General features: G+C 40.0%; 1 protein-coding gene across 8 annotated transcripts in view; it reads left to right on the top strand.

Moving 5' to 3' along the window:
• PTBP2 (polypyrimidine tract binding protein 2) overlaps nt 1-13,089 on the top strand; it is a 46,225-nt gene extending 33,136 nt beyond the window's left edge. For 3 of the 8 annotated variants that reach the window (XM_062003387.1, XM_062003386.1, XM_062003379.1), the window contains 7 exons: nt 1,479-1,674; nt 8,550-8,704; nt 10,159-10,192; nt 10,628-10,720; nt 11,072-11,288; nt 11,395-11,472; nt 11,609-13,089. In XM_062003387.1, coding sequence (XP_061859371.1) covers nt 1,479-1,674; nt 8,550-8,704; nt 10,159-10,192; nt 10,628-10,720; nt 11,072-11,288; nt 11,395-11,472; nt 11,609-11,741 — 906 coding nt within the window. In that variant the 3' untranslated portion in view covers nt 11,742-13,089. The remainder of the gene's footprint in view (nt 1-1,478; nt 1,675-8,549; nt 8,705-10,158; nt 10,193-10,627; nt 10,721-11,071; nt 11,289-11,394; nt 11,473-11,608) is intronic. The other 5 variants (XM_062003381.1, XM_062003385.1, XM_062003384.1 and 2 more) reach the window with 3 other exon arrangements.
• Nucleotides 13,090-13,351: the final 262 nt, after the last annotated feature.

Below are 13,351 nucleotides of genomic sequence, written 5' to 3'. Positions count from 1 at the left end.
AAGCACTGTTTAAGCTGAGCTTTGAGCACAGGAGTTTCTCTTTAATTGCTGAGTATTTATTCATACAATGTCTAGATTGCCAGGTTCTTGCACCTTCTTTAAATTCTGACATGATTTTATTTTCCTGTTGCTTGGAAGCTCTGATGATACCGACTGACTTGTTCTTGTACATTGGCCGCTAGTGGTGGTAATTCTTCAAGTGATTTTACGAGCCCTGGAGATGTCAGCTGTGATAATCTATCCTGTGGGAAGGGCCACCCTTGCTGGCCCAGGCGTAGCAGAGGGATGTTTGCAGGAGGTTCAGCTTCCAGATGCATCACTGGTTGGAAATACCTATGTTGCTTCCATACCCAGCAGGCAAAGCAGGTTCATGCAGTGCTTGGCTTGTAAGTCCTACCAGAACTTTACTGTGTTGGAAAGTGCAGATGTAACCAAGAGAGCTGTGTAAGAGCTAGCTCAGGTCTACAAGTGGTAAGTTTCAGTCCATCAGTCAAAAGGAACAAAAGATCTGGGATTTGTGTTTGAGAGTGTGATAAGTTTGGTTTCTTCACCGTGTGCTTTGTATTTAATCAGGTAGTTTTGTATTTAACACAAGGACTCGATTGAATGCATTGATTTGTAAGGTGATCAGTGTTTTCACTTTGTAGTATTCCTGAAGAACAAAAAACAACTGAGTTACAAAAGTTTCTGCTATTACATCTCTCTAATTCAGTTGTTAGTGCATCAAGTGAAAGTATCCTCAAAATGTACGTGGAAGAAATCCAGGTGTATCAGTTTGTCTCATGTATGATGAAGATGGACAAAACATACATAATTAGGGCTTTTTGGGGAATGTTTTCGTAGAGTCCTAAGTGTCACGTTAAGAGCACATGTGAATTTCACTGTTAATAGGCATCCTTTGAGAAGCACCAGTTAATTGTGAAAATAGGATTTTTTAGAAAGGAGTGTTAGTAACATTGAGTCAGCAGATAAAGTTGCATTTCTTTCAGTTTTGCCACTAATTACCTTTAAGGAGAAAAGGAGAACAGATAGGAACAATGTAAACATTCTGCTTTAACAGATAGCTGTCTGAGATGGCATTGGAGTCAAGATTTGTTATTACTCCCCCCCTCCAGGTCAACCTTCCATGCAAAAGTAGCTGTCTGTTTTCTTTCTTTCCTTGAGAAATGTACTTGGAATTAGAGCTGTACTATGGAATATAGGTTAATTAACTATATTCAACAGACTGACTTTTAAGTTCGACTTCATTACAATGTCTTTTGCAACTTTGATGCATAAACAGATTTAGGTAAGAGACGTAAACATGGAGCTTCCTGGAATCACGTTAAGAGAGGTTAATGCATTTTAATCTCAATTGAGTTTAAGCTGGGCAGTAAGTTGGATGAATATCTGTACACCGACCTTGTTTAAAGAGAAAGAAATGATTGTGCAACCAACCAGCTCTGTGTATTTTTAAAATAAATGTACTCTTTTTCCAGGCCTTAGATGGTCAGAATATTTACAATGCTTGCTGTACCCTGCGCATTGATTTTTCCAAACTGGTGAATTTGAATGTCAAGTACAACAACGACAAAAGCAGGGACTACACTCGTCCTGATCTTCCGTCTGGTGATGGGCAGCCAGCGCTGGACCCCGCTATTGCTGCAGCATTTGCAAAGGAGACCTCTCTTCTAGGTATGGCCCTGACTTTGTTCTTTTGTATTGCAAAGTGACTTGATGAAAGCGTTTATTTAATCTTCTAACAATTAAGGATTTTAAATGGCGATAGTGTCCAGTGGCCCATTCAGGGTTCAGTCCATATGGTGATCTGAATTGGAGTAACACAATTACATTGTCTTTAGAAGTCCTGCATAAATGAATGAGAGAGTACATGACAAAGTAGGAAATGCACAGAGGATAAGGACAAGTCAAGTTAGTCCTACTTGTATTGCCAAATCTATCCTCCAGTCTTTAATGTGTTCTTGCCAGCTGCCACTTCACACCTTGTCCACCCTCCCACCAGGTTTATAACAGGCTTCACGGTAATGCTTATTTGTAATATCTTTTTGTTGTTTTTCTTCAAAGAGGAAGGATTATGCTCAATTCTTGGTTTTTCTTTTTTTCCTTAAAAAAAGGTGCTAGTAAGTTCTTTCTGCAAATTAGTGGGAAGAAAAATCTGTAGCTGCACTTCTAATGCTATGGTACATTAGTTCTAATATCCTGTCAGCTGAGTTCATCAGAAAGAGGTGAAATGCTCTGAGATAAGATGATGAATATATCTTCTGACTGTTAGCAAAACAATTAATGCATGCTTTGGGAGAAAACTTTGTTGTTTTTGATTTATCACGATTCATTGCACGAGTTTCACTCCTACTTCTGTCAAGTTGCTCTTCCCTGGTGAGAACACCTTTCACTCTTCAAAGTATAATAGTACTCAGACATAATCCCGTGACTCTTATAAAACCTGATTTGTTCTGTTGTGATCATTGTTCTTCCCACTTGGTCTTTTTTCTTTTTTCTTTCATCATTTCCCATTTTATTCCTAAAGAGAGTTTAAGCACAGCATAGATTTGTACAGGGTGGGCTGACTTGGAGTAAATCAGAGTTAACGTAGTAGAGAGGGGCCTCTATGCTCTGTGTTACATGGGTTAGAAGGCACTTACGGAAGGATGTGAGCCCAAGAGAGGAGGGAGTGTCATAGTTAAGACTACTAAATGCTGTGCTCTATCTGCCTGTTTCCAAAATCAGGTTACTTGAAGTATACATTTTGCATGTAGCTGTAAATGTCACACACAGACCCCTCCCACAAATGTTGCAGTGGTTGCCTTCACATCCTCCATTATGACTTGCAAGATGTTGTATCACTTGTAGTTACAGCAGAACATCTGGAAAGTAAAAGTACCGTAAGAATCTGAAGTCTTTGAAGCACCCGTGGCTGAAGTTGATATTCTTTTCTTTCTCTTTTAACTTCCCATCATTTGAAAATTGAAATCCCTCATTTGATGGATTGTCAGGGAAGACAGATGAGGTTTTGTGACAAGGTTTGACACCGCAGAGATGAGTGCTGTAGAGGCTTTTGTCAGCATGTAATGACTAGAGTGTAGATGTGGGGCTGCAAGTATGAGTAGTAAGGCAACAAGAAGTAGAGCTACTATAGAAAAGAGGGATGTCCCAACACCCACCCTTTAGATATTTGTCAATGTTAATAAGATCTCCCCTCAGTCTCCTCCAGACTAAACAGCCCCAGTTCCCACAGCCTTTCCTCGTTTGAAAGATGTTCCATTCCCCTGATCATCTTGGTGGCCCTGCGCTGGACTCTCTCCAGCAGTTCCCTGTCCCTCTTGAGCTGAGGAGCCCAGAACTGGACACAGGACTCCAGATGAGGCCTCACCAGGGCAGAGGAGAGGGAGAGAAGAACCTCCCTTGACCTGCTGCCCACACTCTTCTTGATTTACCCCAGGATGCCGTTGGCCTTCTTGGCCACAAGGGCACATTGCTGGCTCATATTTAGCTTATTATCAACCAGGACTCCCAGGTCTCTCTCTGCAGAGCTGCTTTTCAGCAGTTTGACCCCCAGCCTGTACTGGTGCATGGGGTTGTTCCTTCCCAGATGCAGGACTCTGCACTTGTCCTTGTTGAACCTCATGAGGTTCCTCTCTGCCCAACTCTCCAGCTGGTCGAGATCCCACTGAATGGCAGCACAGCCTCTGGGGAATCAGCCAGTCCTCCCAGTTTGGTGTCATGGGGGAACTTGCTGAGGGTCACTCTGTCCCCTCATCCAGGTCAGTGATGAAGATGTTGAACAAGATTGGCCCTACAATCGATCCCGGTGGAACTCCACTGGCCACAGGCCTCCAACTTGACTCTGTGCCATTGATCACCACCCTCTGAGCTCTGTCATTCAGGCAGCTCTCAATCCAACTCACTGTCCACTCATCCAAGCCACACTGCCTGAGCTTTCTGATGAGGATGTTACGGGAGAAAGTGTCAAAAGCCTTGCTGAAGTCAAGGTAGATGACATCCGCTGCTCTCCCCTCATCTACCCAGCTGGTTATGCACTCATAGAAGGCATCAGGTTGGTCAAATAATTCTGACATTTTCCTGAATGCTCAGAAAGTACCTGTCAGACTCAGGCTTACTAACATATCCGCCTGTAGATAATGCCTATGCTGTGCATCAAATTAACAGCTTGAGTTTAGTTGTGGATTCCTACTGGAATCACACTTTGAGGATGTACCTCTCTTTTTCCAAGCAGCAATGTGAAAGGTGCATGACATTAGCAACTTTTACTGCAGCTATGAAACATTTTCAGAGCACCAGTGAGGTCCTTCATGCTTATTTTGATGAGTAGTAAAGATTATTTATGATGGTTGTTTTTTCCCCTCTGTAAAAGCATTCATTGTTTTGAAAGACACTTAAAGGAACTGGGTACATTTTCTAACTGTACTCATGACCAGTGGGGTGAGCTTGGTATAGTGTAACTGCATCATCTGTCAAGTGGGGATGACTGTACGTTGTGGGGGAGGTTTTTTGGTGGTGTTGGGGTTTTTGTGGTTATCAGTTTAGGGTTCAGTTATTTTTTGGTGGTTGCCTTTGTTTGTTTGTTTGTTTTTACACAGTTTGAGCTATACAGCTGCAAAACTTTACAAAAAGGCTCCATAGTGTTGAGCATTTGGATAGTTGTCAAATGGCAATGGTGTTTGTTTGAATATGGAAGAACAGGGTTCTCATTCTGGGCTTCACTGTACAAAAAGGCACAAAATATGTATTGTGTCAGGAAGTTGGGGCAGCCCATTTTTCGATGGTAGCTAGCAACAGGACAAGGGGTGATGGGATGATGCTAGAACATAAAAAGTTCCATTTAAACATAAGGAAAAACTATTTCACTGTTTCAGTGAGGGAGCCCTGGCACAGACTGCCCAGGGAGGGTGTGGAGGCTCCTTCCTTGGAGGGCTTCAACACCCACCTGGACACGCTTCTGTGTGACCTGATCTAGGTTGACCTGCTTCTGCAGGGGGTTGGACTGGACAATCTCTACAGGTCCCTTCCAACCCCCACCATTCTGTGATTGTATGTAACCTAAGTAAGAAAAGACAAAGGATAGAAATAACTCAAAAGCCTAAATGGTAGCTTGTGAATGCAATTTTTATAGCTGCATTTTTATTCAGATAATCAAAAGGAGAAGGATGAGAACACTTAAAAGTTCAAAGAATTCTGAGATGGGGGTTGGCAAACTATGATGTGTGAAATACAGCAGATCAGTAGCAGCGACCTTCCTCCTGCTTGCTTCTATGTTAATATTCTGTTTCCTTTTATTTGCTTTACAAATCTTATTTCTCTAATGCCTATAAAAGTATCTTTGGTGTCTGCCATGTCCTGTTCACATATGTTTCTCCATGGAGGAGTGGAGTTACATTTTGAGTTTAATGTGATGCTCTTCAGGTACTTTTGTGTCCTCAAAAAGAACACTAGAAGTTGAACCTGTGGCATTCTTACTAAAGTTCTTGCTGGAGCTGTTCTCTGACATGTGTGTGTGCCTGTGTATGTACATATGTGTGTATACACACACACATAATATGATCAGAAATAGAGAACGTGGTAAGGACACAGTTCCGAGTGCTGCTGATGTTACACTGTTCCATGCTGGATAGTTGTACAACTTGAGTGCCCTTTTGTTGTTGTTTTAAGATCGTACTGTAATTGATACGTCAGAAGTGAAGTTTGAGATCCGAGACTTGTTAGTCTTGGCATTGGAATCCACATTAATTTTAAACCATTACAAACCTTCTGGATGGATTTAGTCCTCTTCAGTAAATGTAACCTTATGCTACTGTGCAGTAACACTTGCAGCTTCATAAACTGTTACGCAGAGATTTTAAAAGAACCTGCTGTCTCCCGCAAACCTGCCCACGCTAAGTATAAGAAGCAGGTCAGTATCAGGTACTAAAAGACTGTGGTTACTTGACATAAAGCCACAAAAAGGGTTCATAACAAGATTAAGGGACTAATCCGGTTCTGAGTTGCAGTTACACATACCAGCATTAAGCTGGCTAGTCTGTATCTCCAGTACAGCTTTAATTTGTGTCTTACTAAAGTGACGTAACTACTTTGAATTTCAGAAGTCATGTGAAAAGATACACTGAGGGGGAATAAATAATGACACACGCTGAGCTGAAACTTTGTTGAGGAAAAAGACCTCAGAAAGCGAGGAAAAAAGTGCATAATGTTTTTGTATTTTCAATTATATATGGGAAAAACAAAAGCCTGTTATCTGTGGTTGGTGGAAGCTGAAGCAAAGCTGGGGACAAAGCTTTCCAATACCAGTTGATCATGTGGACAAAGTAGCTCACATTTCTAAGCAGTTTCAGATAGATCCTCACATCTTTAACTGAGTGTGGTGTGGTAACGAGTAGTCATGATAAAGTTAATACGTAAGAAAATGTTTAGGTACATAAGAATGGCAAATCAGAACACAGTGCAGAGCCAAAGAACAAGGGTTGTGTCTTCTGTGAGTTTGTAATTTGTCTGACCTTTCCAAGAAACGATGTCTGTGTGTGCTATGTAATGGGTTAGAAACACACCATAACCATGGCTGGCGTGCATCATTAGGCGTTTGTCTGCTGCAGCCTGGGATGGGATGAAATAAGGTGTCAGAAGTCTCTGTAAATCGGACATCTTCTCACTGAGCCTTGTTATCTTGTGAAAGGAGGAGAAAAGCACTAATGGACAGAATGGTCTTGTTTCCAATGCATTTTCAGAAGCAGACAGTTGATTTTTTTTCTTTCTTTTTCTCCTCACATATGGAAAAATACAAAAAATGTCCCTCCCTTCTGCCCCTCAAAACAGGAGACCTTTGAAATAAGAGCAACTGTATCATACTGAACCAAACCAAACAAGATTTTAAAGAAGTATGACTTAATTGCATTTATTAATATGTAACAATACTTCAATTTAGATAGTTGCTTTACTATTTCAGCTGTAACTATGTTGTGGTTATGGCCTCCACAACTTTATCCTTTGCTGTCATCCCTGTATTAGCACTTTCTACTTCTGTATTAAATGAATCTGTTTCAGAGGATATTCTATTCTTCTGGTTTGACCCTTGAATAGTAACAGTTTTAGTCTTTTAAACTTCATCAGAAAGGATTCTGTATCTCAGATCTCCTCACAGAACACATACTGTTGTTTGACAGGAAATGTGCTTTGACAGGAAATGACCAGAAAATACTTTTCAGTGCTTGATGAATGGTACTGTCATAAAAGCACTGTCATAAAGGAGTGACAGATGCCCTGCTCCCCTGCTTTTGGTTATTTAAAAAGCTATCTCAACATTTGTAACCTTGCTTACTTACCCTCCCTCTCACCGTCTCTTTAGTAGCTTTTGGTACTAAATCTGGGACCTTTTGTTTAAACTAATGGTTGAATGTATTTACTGTAATCTGCTGTTATTTGAGTTTAAATGGAAACTGAAGAATTTATTTTCTCTAATGACTCCAAAATAAACTTAATGTGGGAAGGAAAGTGGTCTTGGGTGCATAGTGTAAAAGTTGTATTCAGTCTGCCTACCTGGAAGATTGGTCAGAAGTTGTGTTAGCTTAGCAGATCCATGCAAACATTAGAAGTTTGGCCAAAATACTGAAATCTGAGAACCCAGTTCTAGAAAACCAAAATACTGCTGTTACATTTCTTTATTGCTGTTTGTTTATTTTTGCCTCATTGGTGTCCTTTTACTGAACCCTGTAAAATGTGCAAGTAACGTTTTTATCAGGAAGGATGAAGCTGATCCTGTATAAACTCTGCATAGTGCATGTGTAGCACAAGAGCCTTTCACAGATGCTGAGAGGAGCACACTTGCCTCACACCCCAGTCGGTTGACCAGGCACAACCATTAGGTCTCTATAGGGTCTGAGTTTTCTTCAAAGAAAAATAAAAGCACAACTGGAGGTTTAGCTAATGGTAACATGCTTCTTTGGGGAACTGGGTTACAAAAGCCACAGAGCATAATCAATGATGCCACCTTGAATGTTGACTTCAGGAGATTGCCTCCTCACCTCATTTATGGTACGGCTCCAAGAGACACAAAGTCCTTTTCACGTGGCATACTCCGGTGTTGTGTGTTTAGTTGAAGCATCAAGTTGCAGTGAGGAATGCCTCTCAGAGGGTGATGGAAAATAAGGATGTAATGATGCAGAGAGCACAATTAGTGTTTATTCTCACTGGTTTGACCAACATTTGCTTTAGGGCATTTTGATAAACTAGACACTTCAGGCATTTGGGAGTACAGGGGAAGCAGTTCTGGTGCACAGGAATGCTTATTTGAAAAGGCAGTACTTCTTACACCTCATCCCTTCTCTGAAGACGTGATCTGAATAGTAATAAAAAGAACCACGTTTCTCTTGTGTTAGTTTAGCAACCCATTTCTCACAGCCCCATCACAGCTGGATGACTTCAGCGGCAGAAGGGTCAGCTTATACCGCAGAGTGTTGTGTGCAACACTTTGTACTGATGTAGGTACTTCTTTTTAAACGACTTGTGTGTGTTTCGTAAAATATGCTTTATTTTAAAATTAGGGCTTCCTGTTGCAGCTGTTCCAGGAGCTCTGAGTCCTTTGGCTATTCCAAATGCTGCTGCTGCAGCTGCAGCTGCTGCCGCTGGCCGCGTGGGGATGCCTGGAGTTTCAGCTGGTGGCAATACAGTCCTCCTGGTTAGCAATTTAAACGAAGAGGTCAGTGAAACAATTGTACTGTTTCTTCCCCTTTAGTCACACTTCATTTGTCAGTATGTTATGATTTCTTTGCATTTGGCCTCTTACATTTGGATTTTAAGCTCAAAGTATTTTTTGTTGTTTCTTCTTTTATTATCCCCTCCAAGTTAATTTTAAAGCCATTATTGCTAGACACTTTTGTTTTCTCAGGTAGCCAACAGCTTAAAATGTCCTCTGATAGTTGGCTACCTGTTTTTTTTTTTCTAAGAAAAATGTGGTGACTGCTGCATGTTTGCCATTTGAAAGCTTTATTTTTACAAAACAGCAGCCATGATTCCTTTGGCAATTATAATCACATGAGCTAGAGTTTCTGTTTTGTTTCTCCTAATTGTTTGCTGTTTCATTTCATGCTTATATCTCACATTTTAAGGTCTTAATTTACGTGAACTACTCTAACACATTTTTCTTTGAAGGTTCTCCCAAAGATCTTGAGGAGGCACTCTTCCAGTCTCTCTTAGTAATTTTTTTTCTTTGCAGTTACTCATTTGTCTTTAGAAAGCAATAATTAAACAAATGGTGGCAAAGCATTTTCACCTTAACTGTATCTTTCTTGCTAACTCTGAAGTCTAAAGGAGTTTATTTAGTTTTGCATTTTTACTGTCCTTCACATTTATTTTGATGGCTGTGAAAGCTGGTATGAAATGTGGGAAGTTTGTATTGGTCTAGCTGTTCCATTTTTAACTGGCCTCTGTCACCGTAAATCATTAAGCTTTTTTTATCATCTGGTACTATTTTGTTATCCACAGTCTTGCATGTTAAAGTGTTTTAGATCAGAGTGCCATTTGGAAAGGTTTTTTGCCTGCATTTCATAGCCAGCCATGCTTACGCAGTTAAAGTTCGGAGTGTAAAGTTTCTATTGCATGCTTTTTTTACTTTAATTTCATGTTGAGATGAAATGCTGTAGTTTACTCTGGATATGAATGTACTTTACCCATATTTGTCTTGGGTGACTACATTTTACTCAGTTTTTCTTGTACAGTACATAAACCAACCATTTTCTGACCAAATTCCTGCATTTCCTATGTACTGACCTATATTTTATTTTTTTTGTTCCCCCACTTCCTTTTTTTTTTCCTTCTGCATTGCTGTACCCCCTTCCCCATTTCATCCTTCCCCCTGTGTTCCACTTCCCTCTCCTTGTCTTTACCCCCATCCCCGTGCCCTTCCCCGTCTCACCCTTCTCCTCGTCTCTGTCTACGTCCCCTGTCTTCATCCCCTATGTTCATGCTTCTGTGCTTGAACAAAATGTTCCTCGGACCAACTTGCCCCAATTAACCGCCTTGAAACCATGATCCATGACCACCTCACCATTCTGCGGGAACCACCCTTCGTTATGGATGATCTGTTCATCTCCGCTCTTCCTCGACTCTTCTCTCTTCTTGTCTTACGCTGCTTGCTCTTCTCTCCTTCTAAAGATGGTTACGCCCCAAAGTCTGTTTACCCTCTTCGGTATGTTATTGTTAGCACTATACTTTTATTATTGATTTGATTTTGTTTTGGTTTTTGTTGGTTTTGTTTTTGTTTCACCTTAATTCTTATTTGTAGCTAGCACTTTGGCTTAAAGTTGAATAGTAAATCTTTTGCTATTTTTCTTTTGCTGTTTAAGACTCTCCATAAACACAGATTTTCTTTTAATGCATGCTAATATATTTTGCATGGTCTTTAATTTAATATCATTCACATAGCTTTGAGGGTTTATCAGAAAGTATTCTTTTCAAAATTCACTATTCAAAATCTTTATCTCCTTTATTCATTTGTGAGAGTGATGAGTTGGAGTGAGTGATCTTGTTGTCTGAGTGTTCCATTGATATGTCAAAACACATTACTTGGGTGACTGGCTTTAAAATGAACTTTTTCTTTTGGGTTACCTTTGGCTTTGAAAAGGTGTTTATGGTGATGTGCAGCGTGTGAAGATTTTATACAATAAGAAAGACAGTGCTCTTATACAGATGGCTGATGGAAACCAGTCGCAGCTGGGTAAGATGAGTTTTCTGTTTATATTCCCATCAGTCTAAGTGCTTGGCATTCCACTGTGTAAGATCAGGTGAACTGAGCATGTTTGCATTTGTGGGTTTGTTTCGTGACCTTGGTTACCCGCAAGATCCAGAATCCTTACTGCACGCACTTGTCTTGCAGAAGGTCTGCAAGCTGAACTGCACGTGATGGTCTTTAAAGGGAGGTTCTCGTGCAGATTCTGTAGGCCTAGTTCCAGTCCTGTAGCACATTGACCCTTTGAAGTCCTTAGGCGTCTTTCTTGTTTGGTTGCGTGATGTACCACAAGCTATTGAAAAGCAACACCGAGCTGAGTGAACTTCTTGTCGTTTTCAGCCATGAGCCATCTCAATGGACAAAAAATGTATGGGAAGATTATTCGGGTCACCCTTTCTAAACATCAGACAGTACAGCTACCTCGAGAGGGACTCGATGACCAAGGGCTGACTAAGGATTTTGGGAACTCACCTCTGCACCGCTTCAAGAAACCCGGGTCAAAAAACTTCCAAAATATATTCCCCCCTTCTGCAACGCTTCATCTGTCCAATATTCCGTAAGTGCTGGCTGGCAGTAGTTACACCAGTAGTACCCGTGTGAGTCACAGCACGCTGGGTTAACGGGGAGTTTCTTGCTTACCCTTGTTTTCTTCCCATCTGTAGACCGTCAGTAGCAGAAGAGGATCTACGCACATTGTTTGCTAACACTGGAGGCACTGTGAAAGCATTCAAGTTTTTTCAGTAAGTAACTTTCCTGTACTTAGCTCTGACAAAAGCTTGCCTAAGAGCGTTTTTGCAGCGTGTCTTAAGCAAAAGTGCAAACACTAGGAGCAACCCCTGTAGTGTTCAGGTTCCTAATGCCGTTATTTTGTTTCAGAAGAGATCACAAGATGGCACTTCTTCAGATGTCAACAGTAGAAGAAGCAATTCAGGCTTTGATTGATCTTCACAATTACAATCTGGGAGAAAATCACCATCTGAGAGTTTCTTTCTCTAAGTCGACTATTTAAGAAGGCAGATTGAAAGTGAGAGCGAATCGCATTGTTCGGTGTTGTCACCTATTGACTGCTGAGGAAAGTGGGGACCAGAGTTTGTCTTCTGTTGGGTTTTTAATTACTTTTTTCATGCTGTTAATCATTCCTTGGTTGTTTGGGAAAAAAAAAGAAATTAAAAGAGAATTGCAAGGCAGTGACACCAACTGCTGTTGTTGAACTGTTGTTTAGATAAACCATCGTTTTGTTTAAAAGGTTTCAAGTTAATACCACGTTTTTTCAACTTAGTTGACGTACGTGCCTTAAAAAGGAAAACTAGTACTGCTGGAGTTGCATAACTAGTAAACAGCAAATTTGGTTGTCTGGGGCACATTGTTACATGATAATTTCAATATGTTTAGGCAGGGGTGTGTAAAAAGGTTAAGTTTTTGTTTCTCCTGCTTGATAGATTTCCTTATCTGCTGACTTGTCACTTATATTTCCTTTGAATCGGACAAGACACGTTATGCCGAGAGAGTAAAATGACATTGATTTCTGCTACTTTTTGCTTTGTGATCTTTTTCTAAAAAAGGCCTTTTGTATTTCATGATTCTGGTCTAGATTCAGTTATGAATGTAGGCATTAGTTAAAATTAACAAGGTACAGAATATTAATTTCTTAAAGGACAAAAAGTGACTCCTGTGACTTTGAGCCCTACGCGAAAAGCATTGTGGAATCTTAACCTTTTTGTACACACTCTTGTGGGATGTATCATATAAATGTCAGCACTAAGTAATGTCTTGTTTGTGGCTGAATATTTTTCGTAGATGTTTTTGAAGTTGACATGACTTACGTGCATTTCAATATATATTGCCATCTTTAGTTTGTAATTAAGATATGGAATATGGTTGTGGATTTCTGAGCATGTACAGACTGGTCAAGCTAGTTCAGGAAATGGTGCATGTATTTTTCAATGGTGAAGAAAGTTTGCTGCAACGCTTGCAGGAAATTTTGTGGCAGTTTTCTAAAACTGACAACCAGGTGGGACCAAAGTTTATGTGCCTTTAGTCTTAATTTACCTTGCATTGTAATATTCAGTTTTAATAAATCTCTTCAAAATATTTTGTATTTAGGAATTGATCTGACTTTACTATAAACATGGCTCAGAATCTACAGATCCAGTTAATTTGAGAGCAGTTCTCTGTCGGTCTGAACTGTTACCTTGATTCTGTTTAACTGACCAATACTTTTTGAAATTGATGTACTTAGTTTCAAGATTTCATAGATTCTGTTATCTATGTAGAAAAAAAAAGAAGATGGTCATGTATATTTTCTATTAGTTGAGTTTTTACATCTTTAGAATTGTAAAATTCAGTATAGTTTGAAAGTGGCACAATTAAAAATTAATTTTCTAACAAAGTTGGGAGGTTTGACGGTGGTTTAATTTCATTTTGTGTGTACTCTGCTTACCTCTGTAGCATGCTCAATAAACACTTCTGTAGCTCTGTATTCACCTCTTCTGTCTTTCTCTGCTGCTTTCTATCTCTCCTCTTCTTTGTTTTTCACTTCTACTGTGCTTCTAAATTCATGTTTATTCTCTGCCAGGGTGGGAAAAGAATAATATTAAAAACTACAATTTACGGCTTTTT

The sequence above is a fragment of the Colius striatus genome, chromosome 10 (assembly GCF_028858725.1).
Source record: "Colius striatus isolate bColStr4 chromosome 10, bColStr4.1.hap1, whole genome shotgun sequence".
NCBI lineage: Eukaryota > Metazoa > Chordata > Aves > Coliiformes > Coliidae > Colius > Colius striatus.
Note: the sequence above shows the minus strand (reverse complement) of the source record. Positions and strands in the feature narration are given on the sequence as shown.